Source organism: Acanthopagrus latus, chromosome 10, assembly GCF_904848185.1.
Source record: "Acanthopagrus latus isolate v.2019 chromosome 10, fAcaLat1.1, whole genome shotgun sequence".
Classification (NCBI taxonomy): Eukaryota; Metazoa; Chordata; class Actinopteri; order Spariformes; family Sparidae; genus Acanthopagrus; species Acanthopagrus latus.
The window spans coordinates 14777274-14799477 of NC_051048.1; the positions used below are offsets into that span (position 1 = coordinate 14777274).

Here is a 22204-nt window from a genome sequence, read left to right on the forward strand (position 1 = left end):
AACAGCATTTCCTGGATCATCAACACCAACTAAATGTCTTTTAAGTAACAGACTTAATTCCAATTGATCTTGATATTAATGACATTCTTATTTTTCATAATAATGGAGATTAATTCTAAGTGGCACTGAGAGATAAGTCCCGAAAAAGAAAAACTATTGAACTATTGGCATATATATATATATATATACATATATATATATATACATATATATATATATACACATATATACATATATATATATATACACATATATATATATATATATATATATATATATATATATATATATATATATATATATATATATATATATATATATATATATATATATATATAATAAATCACAACCTGTTTCTCTTATGACTTTCCAAGGTTCCAAGGTTCCCAAGGACATCTACCTTTTCCAGCAGCCACAGATGGGAGATATAAGCCCACTTCCATATCTCTCTGTAACCTTCATTCCCTGAATCTCACACCCCAGGCCCTGATGGTGGAAATGTCATGAAGATTGGCAAAAATGATGTCCTGCCCTCCCAAATGACCATTTTTTACTTCTGTGGAGCTAACATCCTGTGAAAGACACTGTGGGGACTGGGGGACATCCTGTCTACTAAATCAAAGCGTAAAGAAAATGCTCACTGAAGTAATAAAAGTTGTGTCTGTTCGTATTGAATTCATGTTGAGGGTGGTGAAACCAAGGGTTTTACTTATTCACAGTTAATCAAAACTTTTACTTGAGTGTGTACATTTATTCTTAACCTTGGGGATAAAAAGTAAGCTCTCTCCAGAGATATCAAATTAATCGCTTACCTTTCTCCAGCAAATGGCACTTGGTCAGGTGTCATCACAAACCAAAGCACTTTGTTCAGGCTGTTCATACAACAGTTGACCAACATTTTTTTACAACATGAACTGAAAGTCAGAGTCTTTCATCTGGAGTCAGTGGTACCCTTTAGAAAGACGTGGAAATAGCTACCTTTGCTCTAAATATACAATGTCAATGCTACACAGTAAATGATGCAGCAACATTATCATTATTTTGCTGTTACTGTAAAGTTGGACTAGATTGGATTACTAGCAATAGCCTATGAAGGCTGGACAGACCGATGTGATGTATGGTGCCCCACCACACCAAATGCCTACCACTAAAATGGAAACTAATTCAAACTAATGCATACCTTGAGGTGTGATCCACTAACATGTTCATCTAAGCGCAGTGAGTGAAAGGCCACTGGACTGACTAAGTGTGCTTGAAAATGTTTCAGCATTCATCCAATAGACTTAATTAGTTATTCTGGCTCTTGGGGAGTTCTGTGGTATTCAACTTCTCTGGGTGATTAAATACAGAGGAACTCCCCGCAGATCAGTCGAAGTGATGAAGTCTACGGGATGAAAAGCAAATATTCTCTATGATCAGACAGCAAATCCAGATGTTTTCAGTTTTTCTACTGCTTGATACAGCCTGACAGAGAATCTTTAAGACCTACAAGCAACACACCGGCAATCTGCACAGTCACATTTGGTCTGCTCAGTGATGATTCATTCCTATGGCATTTTCCAAATAATGAATTACAACACTTTTTCATCAACAACTCGCAAAATGTCAATGAGAAAGTTTGCAGACACACCCACAGAAAATAAACAGGGACGTGCAAAATACAATGTCTAGTGAGGATATGCTATGTCCTTTAAAAAGCCGCCACAGTCAGCACATTCAGTGTAAGCAACCTATCCCACAACCTTGACTCTACATCTTCTACCCCGGGACCAATGACAGCATGTCAAGAAGATGGAGTGAGTGATGTCCGGCCCTCTGTCAGGCAGATAGACAGAAATGGAGGAATGGGGTGGCATGAAAGTGGTGGAGGTCTTGTAAGGTAGGAAAGGTATATAAAGGAATGTGTGCTTGGTGTGAGATAAGGAATAATGCTCTATCGCATCCTGGTGACACATTATCAGCTGTGCCCACCAGTACCAGTATTTCTAGTTACACAGACACAGACAGCATCTATCAGTGATGTGTCATATCCTGTAATGACAGGAAATGGGTAGGATCTAAGTGTGTGGGCCACTGACTCAAAATGACAGGCTTAAAAAGGCTCTACCTTAACATGAATTAATTGCTTGATGAGTAATGCAGGACATCTGCTCTCAAAATACAGAAATTCAGGAATGTCAAACAAACATTTTTTTTCTTTAAATGTGCATATCCACTTTCAAAAATCAAGTCAGTCAGGACATCAATCTTTGATTTTCTAGTCCACAAAATACGCAAACTCAGAATGAAAAGTGAAATGCTATTTTTGAACCACTAGCCGAGGCTAATGAATAAGGCCCCAGGTATTGAACCTCAAGGCCACCATCACTGTTTGAACGTGGAGCTATTTTGTAGTTTGATTGGGTCCATGAGGCCCCCCATCAGGTGGGATGATATGGGGCCACAGCTCCTGGGTCCTCAGGTCTAATTTGCCTGTACCTCTCCCTTCAAAGAGAGACGGGCATAATTAACAGAACCCAAACACCCACCATGGGCTGAACAGTGTCATTTAGGAGAGCGACTCGGGAGGAACGGCAGCAAATGAAATGTAATTGCAATGGGAGCAGAGGAGCCGGGCTGGTGTGTCAGAGTCACTGATGTGTGTGTGAGAGAAGGAGAAAAGGAGAGAATGAACGGGCCAGACATGAGGGACTAAGGGAGTAAATCAAAGACACAGAAGTAAGATAGAGAATATGCAGTTGAGAGGAGAGTGAGCAAAACAAAGACTGATGAGTGATTGTGAGCGACAGGCAGAGACAAACAGTGAGGACCCATTCCTTCAGGTTAGAATAGAAAACCAATGCATTTCAAACTCTCCAGAAAGTTGAATCTAAGTTAAAGGATCAGTTCACCCACGTTGCTTAAAAATGAAATTATTCTTCCAATCTCTGGTGGCATATAGCCATGCAGATAGAGAGCAGTTTCATTTCTCCAGGTTTTGAGATATCTGCCTCTGAGATTTCTTGCAACAACCCAATATGACGGAGGTAAATAGAATTTTGTTGTGATGCTCATAGCATTGAAATTACATTTAAAATTCAACAGTGATACATCATCCCAGAAACAGTCTCTTGTTACTTGGGATAATCCACAGAACACACAACAGTTTTAATGGGAACTTTTTCTTTGGGTTGAAAGTAGCTTCAGTGACAGTGAGGTCTAAGGATTATGTTCAGTAATTAGAGTTTCTGGTAAGAGATGCCGCTCATACATTTTTTGAATTCCCTTTCTCAATGCTGTGCCAGTCCAAGAAAAATCTTGATGTCTGAGTGGCTGTGGAGGTCCCAGAGATGGATATCTAACACCTGGGGAAGTAAAATGGAAAACCATCTGCATAGAGAGATGTAGATGGAATGTAATGTGATAAAAATATATTCTTTGATAATCTATTAATATTTGCATGGCTCATTGGTCATGTGACCCTCACCAAACAATCTTTCTAATGTTAGTGGCAACTACAATAAAACTTAAAATCAAAGAAATTGAACCCTTAAAGTTCAGAGTTATTGATCTCAGATGCAACACCATTTCAACCACAGCATTACTGTGTTCTGTCCATTCCATTTGCAGGAGTAATCTTTCATGCTTACAGTCATTATCACCATTTATCACCTGTGTCAAAAGCATTCAAATTGGCCTTGACCTACTTGGTCTATCCACCAGGTCTCTCCCACTATTTGTGCACCTATCCCTCTCTCTTTCCCATCATTCCTCCCTCCGTCCCTCTCAGTTTACGGAGCACTGGATGAGAAGTGACCTGGGGTCAACTATGTTCCTGTCGCTTCCAGGCACGGGCAGCCCAAACAAATTGGGGTCACCACAATGTAAGAGTGGTGTGAGCACACAAACGCACTTGTGCAGATGGTAGATAACAGTGTAGATAATAAGTGATTCTTATCACTGTGTACTTTAAGAGAGAGTAAAGGAACTGTAGGATATTGCAACATCTTTTGCACCAGCTGGTACAGTAACACTGTTTTTGTGAATCTGACTATGTTTATTCTTGTGGCTCCAGCAACGTAATGAGTGGATAAGAGTCACCAGGTGTGGTCTTGGTTGGTAATTAACAGAAAAGCCCCCATTATAATGAGCTCTGAATGTAATGTTTGGTAGAGGAAGCACAGGGGTCAAAGAGACAATTAGAGCCTGTGTAAATGCATTTTTAAATGCCTGCTGTCCCTTAATTGCCATTTAAAGTTATCACCAGAGGTGGTTTTATTTGACCTTTAAGCCCAACATATGAAAGCAATAAAACCAAAGATGAGGCCAATAACTAGTTTGACAGGGAATCAAAATAAATGCTGTTAGGTGATTAGTCATTTTCTGGACTCACACAACAATTATTTCAAGTGACCCTTGCAAATACTGCACACCAAAGAAATTAAATGACATTTGAAGAAAATGCCTTAACAATTGGAGAAGATTTAACAACACCACCTTATGAATTGCAGAGGAAGTGCCCAAAATCAGATAAAATTGTCTTATTATTTCTTGGTCCTTTTTAATTGAGGTCCAATTTTTATTATAAAATTGGTATATTGTCTTAGTCTCAGCAGTAAGCAAGTCAATTCCTGAGGCCCAGTTATACAATATGACAACACTAAAAAGCAACATAGTCATAGAGGGTTTTAAGCAAACCAAAAGCCCCATAAAGTCAGTCAAACTACATCCTTTAAGTTTAATAGGGTCCAGAAGGGTCACAATTAAGCATACTTTTCACTTACTATAATTTTGCTTTCACCAGACTACAGCAACCAATATTATGTACTCTCTGTACTATGACTGATCAAAGCTTCTCTGTACCTCCATGGAAACCATCTTTCCATTCTGCTTCCTGCATCGCCTTTCTCGATTGAAACATTCATCCCCACCTTCTTCTTTCTCATGCTCTGGTAAATAGTCTAAATAGCTCAAAGTCCTTCAAGCTACTTTCTACAGCCTGCATCACCACTTTTTCTGCCCTATCACCTTAATGGAACCAGCACTTCCCAGTGTCCCCTTTTCTTCCTAGGATTTCCCAAGCGATTCATTTGACTGAATGTAGCTTAGCATACTGTTCCATTCACATATCATATCCCCCCTCAATATCCCCAAGGCGGTTTCTTACTATGTGCAGCTCCAGATAATCTCCCAGTCCCTTGGCACTCTCTACTCTGACCAGAACGGCCTCCCTCAGCTGAGTGCTGAAGCCCACTGCCAGCCGGTCTGCCCGTGTGCTCGGCCGGTCATTGGGTGGCCAGGTATATGTGATGAGGGCTCCGCCTCGCCCGAAGATGTAAGTTGTCCCAGCTGCAAAACACACACAGAAGAAGGAAAAATGGGGGTTATCATTGAATGGTGGCATAATAATAACACTTTAAAAGAAATAGATCATGTTAGGCAAAGTTTAATATTGATGATCTTTCTGCTGTCAAATACTGTTTGGTTGTGTTGCAGTTTATGAAAATAATAATAAGCTGAATTCCTGTTTTAAACTGAATGCTACTTCAAGAGTGCATGACATATATATAATTTTGTGCTGTAAAGATTAGGAAATTTCACAACACACATATTAGAGAAAAGTTACAAGAATTCAATGGCATTTTACTAGAAATTTGAAAATGTAAACGTATGTATGTAAAAGAAAGCAGCCCTTTCTGGGTGATGACGGGATGTTTAGCTTTAGCACTAGTACTAGCATCAGTGTTGGCTGTCACTCCCTTTGAAATGTTAATCTGCCCAAGCCACTGCAGTTTCAGTTGCCCTCAGTTGCCTGCAGTTGCGTTGCATTCAAACTAGGACGAACTGACAAACTTTGTGTTGGCTATGCTGTCAGTATAACCACTACCCCTCAACGTCAACAAAAGAAATTTCTCAGATCTCCCTGTCAAAGGAACTTTGCCTCAACAGTATTTTGAGTTCCAGGCGAAAAAATCTAACCGCCTGGTACACTGAGCGGTTTCATGTTTGAACTGTAACAGAGTTAGGACTTGGCTTGGCTCCAATGAGCCCAGTGCTGAATGAGAAATGACGGGCGTTGGTTGTGATTAGCATAGAGTAATGAAACCACAGTGAACTGCTCTCAACCCTGTGTGCTGTCTGTCATAAATACACATAAATATAAATCAGGCTGTGCATATAGAGACTAATGCATGCAAATGTATGTATGTGTCTATGTATAGTTAAACTGGAGTCAGTGAACATATTGTTTGGTAACTATATGGATACATCTAACACAATCTGCCCAGTTAAATCTAATTAGAATACCATTATCAAGAGCATGGACTCTTTACTCTGATGTGTCTCATGAGTAATACTCTGCCCATGCTGCCAGAGAGTGTACAGTATATCATTGCCAGTTCAATTAGAACTTTCAGGATTTCCGTTTTTCCCTCTCCAGGCAATGGAGTATGTATTGGTTTGACATATTGAGTATATTTGTGTGAGGAAGCATTTCTATGTAAGATATTATATAATAATAATAAATAATAACATTATGAATAAGTATGTTGTTGCCCTTGCAAGTGTTTTCAAATAGTTAAATCCACACTTCATGTGACTTGATGACTAATACCACTTTTACACCAACATTTGCATCTATAAGAAGGTTTTTTAAATACGGCTAAACTAACTAAAATTAGGTAACTGACTCCTTGCCATTGCTAAGAGATGAGTTTGCCTCTCTGTTTTTTCCTTGTTTGTCACATTCACCATCACAATTCTGCTTAGCTGAAAAAACTGTGCAGTAGAAAGTAGCAGATCAGACAGCAGCCAGAAAACATTAAAACTTGTCTTAAATTCTTTAACAGTAACTTTCTGAATCAGATATTTGTTTTTTCAGAGCTGATCATGGAAGTTACCCAGGAGTGAGACATCTTTCTTCTTTATCATCTCTGTTGAGAGATGCACATGTGCAGTACCAATCAGGCAGACATGGAAGCTCCTGACAATGTTATGGTGGTTACTTATACTTCAGTCACTCTTCAAACTTAGCGCAGACTGAACAATGTTGAAACATTGTTTGAGTGCTACCAATCAATACTTCGGACTTCCATGACAAGTAAGCTTGACCATCATAGGTTTTAATTTTACCTGACTCTTGGCTCTATCCTTGAAGACAACTTGATTTTTTGGCTTTTACGTCATCATTGGCTAAGTACCAAATCACAACAGGCAGGAGTTTGACATTTTTCCTTGCTAAATTTATCAAACAATTAAGTAATTATCAAGATTGATGTTTTTTTCTGTTGATTTTCTAATCAATTCATGAACTGTCCTTACAGCAGCACCAGTTTTAAATGCATAGCCAAACATGGACAGTTATGCACATCAGGGGTTATCATACTGTACCAATGCTTACCTATGAAAGCATTAACACACACACACAAACACACACACACACTGAACACGCACGTGTGCCTACACACACTGACACACATTTCCTTGTTTTATCATGCCCTACAAATCTCTATCTAGGTGTGCTGTGGTCACAGAGGATAGAAAGCAGAGGCTGTGATGACTGCAGGGACAAGAGCCTTTCAAATAACATCCCCAGCAACAGGCTGTGCACACTCTTAGTCATACACAGGGAAAAGGCAGGCTGATAAAGAATGGAGACATGCAGTCTTCTGGCTCACACGCACACACACATACATGCACATACACTCACTCAGCTACCTGACACTTTCATTATCTAACAATCCGCTGGTAGCCATTTGAAATCGGCTGACACACACAACTCTCATCCCTCTCTCTCGCTTCCCCTCTCCTCTCCCTCGTTCTGGCTCTCGCCATCCCTCCCTCTGCCTCCTCCTCCTCTCCTCCTTCTCTCCCAGTGGAACTAAGCCCTCTGCTCAGCTCTTGTTGTTTTCTCGAGGCTGTATTATTTTAGCGCTGACTAATTATCGCAGCATGGCAAGGAGGGCTATAAAGAGGTTGTGTGCCGGAGGACGGGGGAGAAAGAGAGGATGAAGAAAGACAACAGGGTACGGAGGCAGGGAATAGAGAGGACGGGGAAAGTGCGAGAGCAATATAGTTGGTGTCTCTTTCCTGTGTTTATTAACTGTTTAGCACCGGAGCTTTGCTGAAACTGAGAGAGAGAGACAGCTGTGGAGAAAGAGGAGAAAAGATTTATAAAATGGCCGACAAACAGAAGGGGAGGGGAGCCATGTTGTGATAGAAGAGAGTGGAGCCATGTTGGGTAAAAATGGTTGATAGCAGTCGAAGCCAGGCCCAATCCCTGTATGTGACTGCACTTATGTTAGGAGGGGAAGAGCTTGAGGAACAAGGAGAAAAAGTTGAGAGGGAGAAGTTGGAGAGGAACAGTTTGGTACATTTCTTGACACTTTCTAGTCAGAGGCATTGCTATTCACCGTGATAGCAGATGTAGACATTTATAAGGCAGGGAATGGTGTTGTAAATTACACTATAATGTTGCAGTATGGGATAGTATCATCAAGTGTTTTTTTTGGATTTGACCAACACTATCTGAACTTAGACTAAGGATATCTTCAAATACATTTATTGCAACAATTCTGCATTTTTTCTTCAATTTGTCCCTTGGTAGTGCAAATGTAACATCCAAAGTCTAAAGTACCTTGTTGCAATATTTAGATGGACATACAATTACTTTTAGTAATAAATAAGCAATATGTTTGGAAATGTATATGTTACAGTCACACTAAGCTATGATGAGCACTATTACAATGCCGTGTTCTGATAAGGAAATTATTAAAAGATTAAATTTACTTTAGCTAGTCAGATACCTTATTACTGGCAAGACGACATAAAGATAATGTCAAAAGCGTGACTCTGAATGCCCCTCGATCTTTGCTGTGACTTAAACACCATTTTAAATTCCTCTAATGTTAATGATGTCAGCCTTAATTCCAGTCTAGCTGAGGTAAGAACTGAAGAAAGCATGTATCATCCCTGCTCACGTGTAGTCACAGTAAACTGATTCTCATCAATTAACACCCCTGTCATGCAGTGTGTACCATATGCTTTGTCTTCCCCAGAGAGTTTCCTTTATGCTAATGATATTATCACAGTTACACTTGTCACTTTTACCATTGTCTTCATTTTCATGAAGAGCAAGAGTTGAGAAAAAATAGAACTTCCACACTGTAGTAGTACTTTGAAATACTTTCTATATCTCTATCTTTCCTATATCAATCCAATAAGCTGCTGTTGACCTTGCCTGCTTTGATTTGTCCAGCAGATAGTGGCCACCTGCTGCTTTGTGCACTTGTATATGTGCATATATGTGTTTGTGAGTATGTGCACTCTTCTCTCCTCTAAATTAGGAGACAAAGGAGGTGTGGAGTCTCTAATGAGTTGTCTGACAGGGTGCATCCATGTGTCACTGTTTCTCCCAGCAAACACCTGCTGCTCGGTTTGAGAGAGACACTGTGATGCAACACACACACTAATAGGAGGAAAAAAGGAGCGAAAAAGAGAGAGTAAAGTTTTTTTTTTTTTTTTGTCAAACTCGAGGAGACATGTTTGGAGGACATTATTCCCTGGTTACCTTCAAGAGAAAGATCTCCTTACAGTCACAGAAAATCTATGAATTTTGAGATGCTCTATTTACACTGGGTCTTTGAACAGATCAACAGAAAGGAAGTTAAAAGAGCTTCTCTTACAGGTGAAAGCGAGTGATCACGTGTGGTTCAACAAAGCTTTAGGGCAAACTCAAACAAACTGAAATCAGTTTCTGCCTTGAAATCAGTTTGAAAGTTTGTTCTTCTTTGCAAAATGGTCAGACCAGTGTTAGGTGTAACATGCTACAAAATGCAGCATCACTATAGTCAGATTACATTTGCCTGCAACAGAGTGATGGTACTGTTCCAAAATTCAGCTGTACCATTATGTCAAATGTACCTTTTGATGCATGATTGCGCAACAACTGCCTGACCTCTGATATGCTGATATTCATAAAATTCAACACAGCAATGCTCTCTAGTGCACCTGTGGAGAAGCTGGGGCAGTCTTGAATTGGAGCAAGGAAGAACAAAGGATGTCAGAGTTTCCTTCTTATGAGGTATAACTGCTAGATTAGTGCTACGCAAGTCAGCAAAGTTGGACTAGTCTGGTAAAAAGCTACAATTTGGTGAGCAGGAGACTTGAGTGTGGTCTGAGTGTGTTTGACCTGTTAAATACAGTTCAAATGCCATTTAAAGTGCATAAAAGAAAGATCCTAACTAAGATCCTATTCTTATTAGGACAGGGCTGATATATGGGCATATGTCAGATTTAACATTATATTCCTAACTGACATTTACATGACAAAGCTAGCCTACCGTCGACACGTCAATTACTGAGGCCTGGTCAGGGCCCTATACTTTGGCATCAGCTTTGGTGCTGTAGGTACCCCCCTGGAATCACTTCTGGTAGCGCTCATCTGGTGTAGTAGTATAAAGCGAGGAAGTCCAAGTTAGGGGCTGACATGCAGCAGTTTGGTGGGTCATACTTTGGACTTTGCCTCTAGAGAACAAGGTTTGTGACCACGGGTCAGAAGCATGTTAACGTAAAGGATATAACTTATGCAACAAACATGCGTTACATAACTTACATAGCTCACGTTGGTTATTTCAATCCACAATATGACCTTTTCCTAACCCTAAATATCTTTTTTGCCTAAACTTGACCAAACTAACACTATTTGATAACATTAGCAAGAGACAAAAGTCATCAAATGTCATACTTTGCAGACTGCAACTGCTTAAGAGATGGAGGCAGACTGAATAATTGGCATCCAAGTTCTCCCAAACAGCAACTGTTTGTCTTTATTGAAAATTGGGAATTAAAAGTAAATTAGTGCTGCCTTGGGAGTTGGAGGCAAACAAAAACCTGGCTGGTTATGGATTTCTCTGACCTTCAGTTCACCGTAGTCTAATCGAGCAATCTGCCTGTCCGCTTCTGCTAGAATAACAATAATGATGGAAATGCTCTGTTGCACTCTTGTGTTTCACAACTCCCCTCCACATCCAAAAAAGGCTAAATATTTATTAGTTTTGTCCAATTAGCTCTGGCACCATTGATCCGTCCAATCAATCCTACCTGTGGAGCTAGAGATGGAGAGAATGCAAAGAGATGAATCAAAACATCACGGGATGCCCCTTGATTGTTATTTCCATGCACATTGGCCAGCTGGTAATTTGCTTTGAGATAGAACGGACAGAAAAACAAAGCAAAAAAAATGTTCCTTTGTCAACAGATCCGGTGGAAAATATAATCAGAAAAGACTCATGAATCAAAGCAGTAATGAAAAACCTATCGATTTTGAGTTTTTGCACCCCTCCCCTTTCCCCCATTCTTCTTCTCTGTATATGGGTGAGAGCAGAGTGTATTTAGGATTGAGTTTATCATTGGGGATTCTTTCTCTGTGAGGGACAATTGATTTAAGATAGTGGATTCTAGGCCACTATAATCTACCACTGGTGATATACAGGTCATATCGGAGAAAGCACATGCCATGATTTTTCATTAACGCCTATGGTCAATGTTGCAGTGTCGGACACCAGCTGCAAAGCCTCATGGGAGCTGTCGGCGTGAGTATTGCGTTAGAGGCAGGCGATAAAATGGAAATTCCACAAGGAAAGCAGAACTGATGGTGGTGATGAAGTCAATTCTTGAGAGGCAATAAGCCTCAAGGCAGAGGAGCACTATACACCCACATGAATTTATACATACTTCTTATTTTAAACTCTCAGACAGGCTCTCAAACAATAACTCAATAACACACAGATGGTTCCGCCAACCTTCATGTATTATTGCATCAGCGCGGACTGATTCTTTGAAGCAGTTAAGGAGCGAGACAGAGCTATTGATTCCTTTTAAACGAAAAGACTGAAACCATTTCTGCGTTTTTTTTGACACAACATATATTTCAAACACTTACAAAGGGCTGCGTAGACCGGGAGAAGACAGGCGATAGAGAGAGAGAGAGAGAGAGAGGGAGAGAGTGAGAGAGAGAGAGAGAGAGTGAAAGGGGTCGAGATGAGACATTTCCCAAAAGTTTCCAGACAGCTGTTGATCTTTGAAGTAAGAGTTTCTCTCTCTCTCTCTCTCTGTCTCTCACACACGCACGCACGCACGCACGCACGCACGCACACACACACACACACACACACACACACACACACACACACACACACACACACACACACCTTGAACACCTAGAATTTGGCCAAGAACACACCACTTTGCTGACATTTTAGGGCCTTTCCACCTCTTCCCAACACTTGATAGGGCACACAAACAAAAAGGCTCAGATGCAAACACTCCATTTTGTAGTAGTCTAACAACCTCGTCAACAACGCCACCCTTGCTCTGATAGCAATTTCTCTGTAGTGGTATATACGAAAATGTGGAAATGCGCTCCCGAAGATTGGCTGCATCTAGTGTGGAAATAGCAAGTAATCCCCCTCTGATGTGGTCGGATAATATTCCTCTTCTATCTATGCCTTCCGCAAGATTGCTTTGAAAGGATGAGAAGGACCTTGCTGTTACATGAGGTGAGACGACGCATGATAATGGCGGTGTCATAGTTTCAAACACTTTCCAGAGTCCAGTTAGGGACAACGCATGATGTGTTATTGAGGTTTTTTCAACATAGAAGGATTGGTTGGAGATTCCATCTTTTCAAACATGCTAAAGAATTCTGACAAGATACTTGTCAGATATGGACGACAGTTTCTAAAGAGTTTTCTTGGCTCTCGAAAGTATCTACAGTCTGTATTAGAATTGAGAACGTTGTTTAAACGGGCTATATGTGAGATGGTTGGCTGTTGAGCATGAGAATGAGACTCATCAATCAACTATCCCTCTCCAGTATCACTTATAATGTTTCTGTGACTGACAACTTCCTTTAACACACCTGAAACCTGATTTCACTGTTCTGATTCGGTTTAATCCTGTTGATTGCATACCTCAGGGAAATCTTTCTTTTTTTTAGACTTAGCTTAATCTCAACAAACGGATAGAGCTATAGTTGTAATTATGGGCAGAGTTCTGCAGTACTAGCTGGGAGAAGGGGACACTGCACCTCAGTAGCCTGGACTAAGTTGGAGGAGTGTAATTGGACTGACCTGATACTTGGAAATAATTGGACTGATTATACACATTTCACATGCTCCACTTACCCATGACTATATCACCAAATCTGGAGATAAAACATGTACTTTTGAGCTGCAGTTGTAAGTGATGACGATCTCCTATACTGACAATAGCACAAATGAAAATGTCTAAATTTATCTGACAGCATGTCAATGTGGATGTGCATGCTGTTTGATCCTCAAAATGTAAGATATCAGGTACCACATGACCAAAATTTCACACTTGGGTTCCATGATAATACCTTACACCTAAGTGGACAACTAAAGAGAGATCATTTTGCCAAGTGTGCAAAAATGCCTAAAGCCTCTATTCTCAAACTATGGCATATGTACAACCAATGGCATGCAAGCTAGCTTAATTTAAAAGCATATATCATCAAAATACTACAGAATTATAAATGAACTAGTTTTAACAGAAATGTAGTTGGTCATAATGGTGGTAAATGATGGGCCTAATATTTTTAAAAATATTAGCCTATAACAAGACATAATCAAGGGGTGTGTTGCTTTTGCAGAAGCTATTTTTAAAATTTCACAATAGGAGTAGAAGGTTCATCTAGGGTTAACACTACTGGAATTTGGTCACAAAATATCAGCTGAACATGGCAAAGACACAGTTTGATATTTGATATAAAAGCTAAGTGCACTGCAGAGGATCCAAAGAATACAAGTTAGCCAAATCTTTAGAGCCAACTTAAATAATGAACGAAGGTAACTACCGCTAAATGGAGGCTTCAATTATTTAGTCATTCTTGTTTTTGAGCTAAAACTACTTTAACTGTAAATAATGCATTTGATGTTTTGGTTATACTGATTTTAAAATAGCTACAATTGAAAAAAGGAGAAAAAACATGCATTTAACATGCGATTTTAAAATTTCATGGTAGTGCAACTTTGCCTAAAGATATGTATTCTTGTCCCAAATATTTGTATAAATAAGGCTGCAATCTGAAAGTACACAAAACAATAAAGTATATGGAGTATGTCAACTTTCAGTGACAGATTGTTACCCACTTAAAGGCACTTCTTAAAGTCCAATTTTGTTCCATGGAGCTTTAAAGAACAAAGCACAGGGGTGGATAACTGAAAAGAAATTACATTCTTTACCTCATTTAAAATATCCATATAACTCAATGAATCATTAAAAGAACACTAAAGTGTTTTCTTGATGGTGTCAGCATCATTCATAGCACAAAGGGTGAAAACCTTGTGTTGTGTAACCCTGTGCTGTAAAATGCCAAATAAATGAACTTTGAACCAGTTGTGAGCTTTGTAAACAGCACATACCTCTAACCATACCACAGATAGTTAAGAAATCCCTTCTGTCAACTTGAGATGTCTGATGAATATTCCCTTCCCCAATTCTTCCAATGGGGATTCAACACACAGTGGTACTTTACTTTACAATTCAGGAAGATTCTAATGTTTTTCCTCTTTTGCTTTCGACACCAATGATATGCTTGCGAGGTTTGCTTGAAACATCTCAAAATGCTTGTTATGTCCCTGGAGGGGATGCTACTATCAGAGAGAAATTTTTGTACAAATATCATTCCTCAGCTCGAAGTCAGACGCCTTGTGTTTTTGCAAATATCTGTAATGGAGAGATCCAGAGGGGGTAATAGAAGGAATGGAGGGTTTGGAGTACGGATACTGTGGGAAAGGGTGACAGAGGGTCGTACTTTTCGATTGTTTTACCACTCTGATAAGAAGAATCGTCTTTAGAGAGATTTCAGGGCAGAACAGCATATCTGCCCTGCATATTCATCATAGCGAAAGCTTATTGATCAGCCCAAAACATCCTCCTCTGTCTGGTAGCCTGCTCAATAGTCTGGTGAGCTTGAGACAGTGACGCCCAACAGATCTGCTAAGAGGGAATGCAGCAGTTTTTGTTTTGATCAAAGGCACACAAGCAACTGACTGAGGCAAAGGCTTTGGAATTACACATTGTTAAGCATTTTCAAACATCGATACAAGAACAAGGAGTCAGTTACTTGTGGGGTAAGTGATTATTCTACCCTTAGCAGCCTGTTTGGCCTAATAAACAGGATCAGAATATCAAGGCTAAATTTACAACAGCTGATTTTTCTGTGTATCAACTGTACCTAAACAACCGTATATTGAGATTATTATAAATGACTCATGTGGTTTAAGAAGTAAGTTTTGCTCACAACTAGACAACAGCTCTGAGTCACCATTCCAAATTACTGTGCAGTTGTGTAACTGTGATGCTTGAATCAGCAGTTACATAAAAACGAAGACAAGCAGAGGTGGACAATGAAATTACCAAAAAGAAAATATTGTATTACATTCTCAAAAGCACCGTGATAACCTGTTCAGTGTGTTTCTGTGCTTTGATCAACCTGATAATTATACAGATATATAGTGAAATGATCAGTGAATAAAATGTAAGTTTTGCCTTGTTCTCCAGTGCATCAGGAAATATTGAGGTTTCAGTGGAGGTCCAAAATCTGAACAAATAATATAGACATTAAAGGATAAGTTCACCCAAGCCTGAAAATTCAGTCATTATTTACTCAACGCCATGCTTGTGGGAAATCAGGGAAAGTTTCATATTCCGCAAAATGTATGGAGCTTTTATGAGCATAAATTATTTAATTTAGAGGCTTTTGAGGGCACTGATACATCTTGCAGCATCTAGCCGAAGTCTAATCATGTATTACAGTGGAAGAGAAACTCCCTTCTAAAGCCATACTCAAACAACCAAATAAACCAAACAACATGTGTATCCAATGTGTTATTTAAAAGGTCATTAAGATATTTTGAGGTCAGATGGGATTTGTAAACACGCACTTGTCTACAATCATTGTTTCCTTGAACAACTATAGAATAGCACATCACTTCACCATTTAATTCCGCTACTTTTTTTGGGGAAGTTTTGCAGTTGACTGTGTTTATCAGAGTTAATGTGTGCTGTTCACGCATAACTAGAATTTCTGTTCAACACTCTGCCCATACAAGGGGGGCCCTGACACCTTAATACCAATTACACGCACGCACACGCTTCATGCTCACATACCCCAACTCAGAAACACATGCACGTACACACAAACACATGCAGAGCAACTATAACAGCAGCATGTTTCCACATTAACTCCCCTAATAACATGCCAATCAAACAGCAGCAGCAGACGGACTCATGTGAATGTGTCAGCACGAGGCTCAGCCCTGGGACACAGTTTTTTGAAAATATTTACCACGTTAGGAGGGTAAACAGCATCACGCTGACCCCACCTCCACCCGACCACCACCCCAACCCCCCACAGTTCAAAGCCCGCAAAATATGGTGAGAGCAGATGACACCGTGTTAGCGTGACTTTGGCAGGTGTTTGTACTGAAATATAGCAGTGCATAGGAGGCAGTGTGCTTGAGAGAAAGAAAAAAGAAAAGGGTGCTTGAAGAAAAATACAAGCAGAGGCCAGAAGAGACATGAATACGTTGCACATGGGCACTGTCAAACACTGACAAGTCCTGCATGAGGAAATAATAACAGAACAGTTCATGATAACAACCTTATTTCCCACACAGAGTCATTAAGCTGGGATGTTCTGAAAAGGTCAGACAGTTTTGTTGCTCCTAGATCAATGGGAACACAGGTGTGTGCTTGTGTGCGTCGAGGGGGTACAAATGTGCAAACCGGTGTGTTCTCTACTTGATAATGTTTAATATCCATGGACCCATTAGTGTTAACATCATCCTGATTACGCTGGAGGGTCCTTTACAGTACATAAACAAACACAGGCTTGGAGCTGGCGTTAGCCATTCCATCCCTGAAGTGTTGACCTTATGAAATGGTGGCTGAAATTTTGCAATTACACAAGCAGAAAGAGCTTTGCATGAACTGTGCTCAAAAGCCGTTTAATGGACAGAAATGAAAGGGATATAAAAAGGTGTTTTAAAATAACTACATTTCAAGGAACGTGAACGCTAAATAGATTTTCCTTTTCACACATCTCTCTCTCTCTCTCTCTCTCTCTCTCTCTCTCTCTATGCATATATCAAATATCATCTGTTATATAATATATACATGACATAATATGCTTATACATTTAACGGCATATACTGGAGATAGAGTAGTTATGGATAATGCCCAGCATAATTTGCCAGATCCCAAACTGACTTCATCAAACAGTCTAAAACCCCTGAGGATGACATTTTCAATGACTCAAAACAAAGGAAAGCAAATCCTCACACTGGCTTGTGAGTTGAAACAAAATGAGCTGAATGTGGGATTGACTGACTCTAGCTAGTTAGCTTATTTAGCATTTTGTCAAGAGAGGGTCTACTTCACACCTGACAAGAAGCTTACGATGTGTAGGGAGATAAAAGGAGATGAAAGATTTACTAGCAACATCAAGGTCAGGCAGTGGGATATAAGAGGATCTTTTCATGTCTGTCATGAGTGAGGAGCACACTAGTCTCATAAATAGCAACTGGAGTAATTTCCACACTTTGTTTTGAAAAATGATCTATCTATCTAACATTCAAACACATCTCAAACATTTGCAAAAATTATTTCTTAAATATTTTTAATCCTGCATTGCATACAAAATTGTTCACCTTTTAGCAGTTTTCTTCTTTTCTGACTTTGTTCATTCATGTGCATGCATGATAACAAAATGCCTAACCATATCCACACTAAAAATTAGTCATCTTTAACACTTGTTAGTATCCTGTGTCTTTTCTCATAAAAAAATCCCAAGGACCACTTGATTAGAAAAAGTGAGCCACTGTAAAAAAAACACTCAAATGTAAAACTCACTGAAATACAGTTAAACTACAGGATTTCCCCCACTCTGCCAGTGCTTCCTGCTGGATAAAATTAGTCTCCACTGACTTCACCTCTTCAACCTGTTACATGCATGTAATGGCCTCTTGGAAAAACCACTTGCCAGAAATAGAGTGAGCAAGCCAACACCTTGCACAATCAGTTTGTGTGAGCAAAATCAACTTCCACTTGAGGAACTTCTAGTCTAACATCAAATAAATCCTGCAGCCCACTTGACCAGAGGTTGGAGCAACATTCTAAATGGTTCTTTAATGAAATGAGCTGAGTGCACTGTAGGGCTCAGATAACGTGTTCTTGTGGTAATAGAGGTGTAGGAGTTGCTGCAGGAACAAAGAATAACGTGTACAGCTAAGGAAATAATGACCTTCATCTCGGATGAGAAGAAAAGCTGTTTATAATGAGTGTTAGTGGAAGGACGGTTGGAAAGTGGGGGATGTGTGGAGTGAGTGATTGAAGGCAACAGAACAAGGCTGAGAGAGACCAAGAGACGCAACAGGGATCAATGGCAAGCCTCTTCCGAGCAAAAAGAGCGCAGATCTACTCTGTTTCTTTCCCCAGGACCGTATTCCTCAGACTCCAGGGTATCCCACATCAAAGGCGGAGGCGGATGAAGTGGGGAGATGAAAGAACGACATGGTCTGTGGTGGATGTGTGAGGTGCATGCATTAAATATTGCGTGTGTTGAAATGGTTCTGACACACACGTATGATGAGCTGGCATAGGTCAGTCCACACAGGATTTGGGGATCTTGTGAAGCTTTGACTGTTGTTGACACACGAGGGCTGCTGGGTGGGATTTAGTATTGCTCTGCCTGCATAGAGGGTCGATTATCCGTTCATTCAGCTATCATGAGTTTGTATCCATACAGATTAGCCTTGGAGGAAGAATAGAACAAATATAAGCCTCTGTCTTTGAAGACCAAAGGTGGCCCAGACTCGCTCTGATCTCATGAGAATTTAGTTAAATTCTACTGTGGTGGTTGTTGAACTGAGTGGCCAAATGTTAAACACTAAGAGGGGGCTACACCAAGTAGTCATGGCGTTTGTATAAAAAAATATCCACAAGCGAGCTCTCTGAAGAGCCAGACATCATCTGAAATGTCATTGGTGACTCTTTTCTCTCAGGACGAATCAGTGCTGAAGCGCCAGAGTAAAGCAGATACAGTCGGTTGTATTTTTTGTGTCTTTCCTCCCTCGTTTCACTGGGCCCAGGGGGACTCCTGGACAAGAGCGACTGTCTGAGTACGCCTGTCACGGAGCTGATATTTCACATGCGGGGGGAGCTGGAGAGACGGATGGAGCGAGGCGAGGAATGGGAGATACTAAATAAATGACTGTCTGTACTTCTTTTCAATGGAAAAGAAATCAAGCCGAACCAATAATGTGACGAGACAAAAACCCAAACACGGGAGAGAAAGGGGAACAGAAAAGAAGATTTGCTGTACCGTGTCTGGAACCACAACATTTAGCCAGAGGCGCGTCACTTACTCCCTCTCTCATTCTCTAACTGCCTGCCTCTCTTTGCTTTCATTCTCTTTCCCTAATCTTTAACCCTCCCTTTGTCCCTCCATTCCCTCCTCTTTCTCCGCAGGTTGGCAGTCAAACAGTGCAAGCTGTGGCTGTTACATAACAATCCATTTGTTGGCTGGTGCTAAGAGACTGCTTGGCGGCCGATGCACAAGTAGCAAATCAGACCCTTATCGGTGGGATGTGGGGGGGGGGGGGGGGGGGGGGAGACAAGAATTCATAGATGCTCGTGTGTATAAACAAACAAACAGACTGTGAGCGGATGGAAAATAAACACTGGGGTTACTGGTGGAGGCCTCATGTCCTTCTTTGCTGGTGCGTCATGTAAGCTGAGGAGCCAACTGGACTCTCAAGCAATCTGCTGGGTTTCATAATATTTTGCTGAAGTAACTGATGCTTATCCCAATTCGCCTCTAATTTGTGTTGTATGTAAACACACTGTAGGCTGTTACAAATGGGAGCTGTGTATACAGATTATCTAATAGCGATTTACTCATAAATCTAGCGCCCTCTATGTTCCATCTACCTTTCCTGCGTGAAATGTACAGAAAAAGTCAAAGTTATGTTTATTAATGAAGCCTAGAATCACATTTATTTGTTACTTATCATGATACTAACCCATGTAGTTTAAGTAGTTTTGCTTAAAGTGACATTTGAGTCTCTCATTCATAGCTCATCATATAGAGACGCTCTGGGTTTCCCCAAAAATACTGATGCCTTTGGATGGCGTCCAAGCTACAATCCCAAAGTGTCAGTGTTTGACAAGTTGGAAAACCCAAAGCGTCAATATTAATAACTTTCCAACAGGAGTTTTAAACTATAAGAAGGATATTAAACCTATCCCACCCATTGGAATGTCAAATGTCAGATCAGCAAATTGTTTCATCCCTCTATTTGTAATTTGTAACAGTTTACAAATAATGTGGTTTTAACCAGAAGAAGCTCATGTATATCTCGAGGGCAGTTTCAAACAGCATATTTTAAGACACTACTTCTTATTATACTATGACTGGACAAAGATGTTGCATGTTTGGTGAGACTAAACACTGCAGACCAATAATGCTTTATTTGCTAAAGTCCATAGCTCATTTGAGTATCGATGGCAAAAGGTGTCACCAAAACCTTGCTCATTACTTGACTGCACTAAACCACAGTTCAATTCACATACGTGTACATCATTGGTGTTTCCCTCTCACAGAGATTGTTGACTTTTCCAAATAAGCTTGCGGCACTCTAACCTTCAAACCTTAACATTCACATGTAATTTTCTCTGCTTGCAGCCTGAAGGGGTGCTTGAACCTAAGCAGTGTTGATGAATACAAAAGACACTGCATTTTCATGACAGGAAAGGAACATTTGGGAAAAACAAAGGCAAGTGTTTAGCCCCAAGCTATTTCAGAGCCTGTTGAGAATGTTTGGACAATGCAGGCAGCACTGGCGAGATGGTGTGTGGCTGTTACGAAGCCATTAACAATTCTTAAATGTCAAGACGGTGTAATTCTGTAAAGGAGGGAGAATTAATTCAATGCTGATAAAGAATGAACTGTGCGTCTCAAGTGCGAAGACATTTGTTCTCATTGCATGCTCATTCAAGTGCCTTTGAGTACAAAGGACTGTTCACACACTCCCTCTAAGTGAAATACGACAGGTTATAGAAATGAATTGGGGCCAAGATGGCTAAAAGAGATGCTTAGGGGCAAATAAAGCACAAATCTTATTTCATCTTGTCTTATTAACAGCAGCAAGCGGCACACTTGCCCCCAAACAGAAAGAGAAATTTGATTTGATGCAATGAGGCAGCCATTCCAGTGTCCGCACACTCCAATGGCATCTCCGCCACCACGCTAACTCTAGTACCTAAAACAACCCAAACTCATTTCCAGAGCTCATACTTAGCATGTACACTGTGGCTAATGAGGAAATTAGACAAATAACGAGTGCAGTTCACCCTGGATTTGAGTCAACACGTCCCAGACAGCAGCCAGTCTGGGGGGCCTCCTTGCAATGGCAAGAAAATATATTGTTTCAGCCAGTTCTCGTTGGTAAACAAACTGCAAGAATTTCCTCTGTAATTAGGAGAGCTTCCCTGCCAAAGCAGCGACAGGAACTGGTGATTACAGTGATCACAGCAATCTTCCAGAGTCATCAAGATGTATGACGTATAAGCTTTCGCTGCATATTTGTTAAATCATGAAGGGAAGCATCTGTACCCTGCTATTTTCGTTTTTCTGTGTTCTCTTACATTCTCCATTGGACCAAGGTGATGTAACATGTTTTGGACGGTTGAGCACAGGTGGAAACTCCTAATTCTTGGAAACTAAAATACATGGTACCAAATTGTCTAGCTAAATATATAAACAGGGAATAAATGTCTAAAAAACTTAATCTAAAGTTTAGCTTCAAATTAGTACTATGTGCCTTCAGGCTCATCAAAACAACACGTCACTACACAGAGCATTGAACTTAACAGGGTTTATGATATGTGATGTGAGCTTCAACCTTGCAGTAAATGTTGTCTGCTTAAAAAAAAAAAAAAAAGGATTTGCACAGACATCACGGCTGAATGCCCCTCACGGCAGGACCGAAGGACGTGCCAACAACACTCAGGTAAAAAAAAAAAAAAACTAAGAGGATAATTTTTAAACTGGAGCTGATTTCGTACACAGAAAACTCCTTAAGTCCCCCTTCTCTCCTTCTCTTCCCCATTTCCTTCCCCTCCCCATCACTTTCACTCA

The 22204-nt window shown here is 40.2% G+C and overlaps 1 protein-coding gene across 8 annotated transcripts in view; it reads right to left on the reverse strand.

The window, feature by feature from the left end:
• nrxn2b (neurexin 2b) overlaps positions 1-22204 on the reverse strand; it is a 629462-nt gene that overhangs the window by 97209 nt on the left and 510049 nt on the right. For all 8 annotated transcript variants that reach the window (XM_037112710.1, XM_037112713.1, XM_037112711.1 and 5 more), the window contains one exon: positions 5147-5328. In XM_037112710.1, the coding sequence (XP_036968605.1) occupies positions 5147-5328 (182 nt within the window). The remainder of the gene's footprint in view (positions 1-5146; positions 5329-22204) is intronic.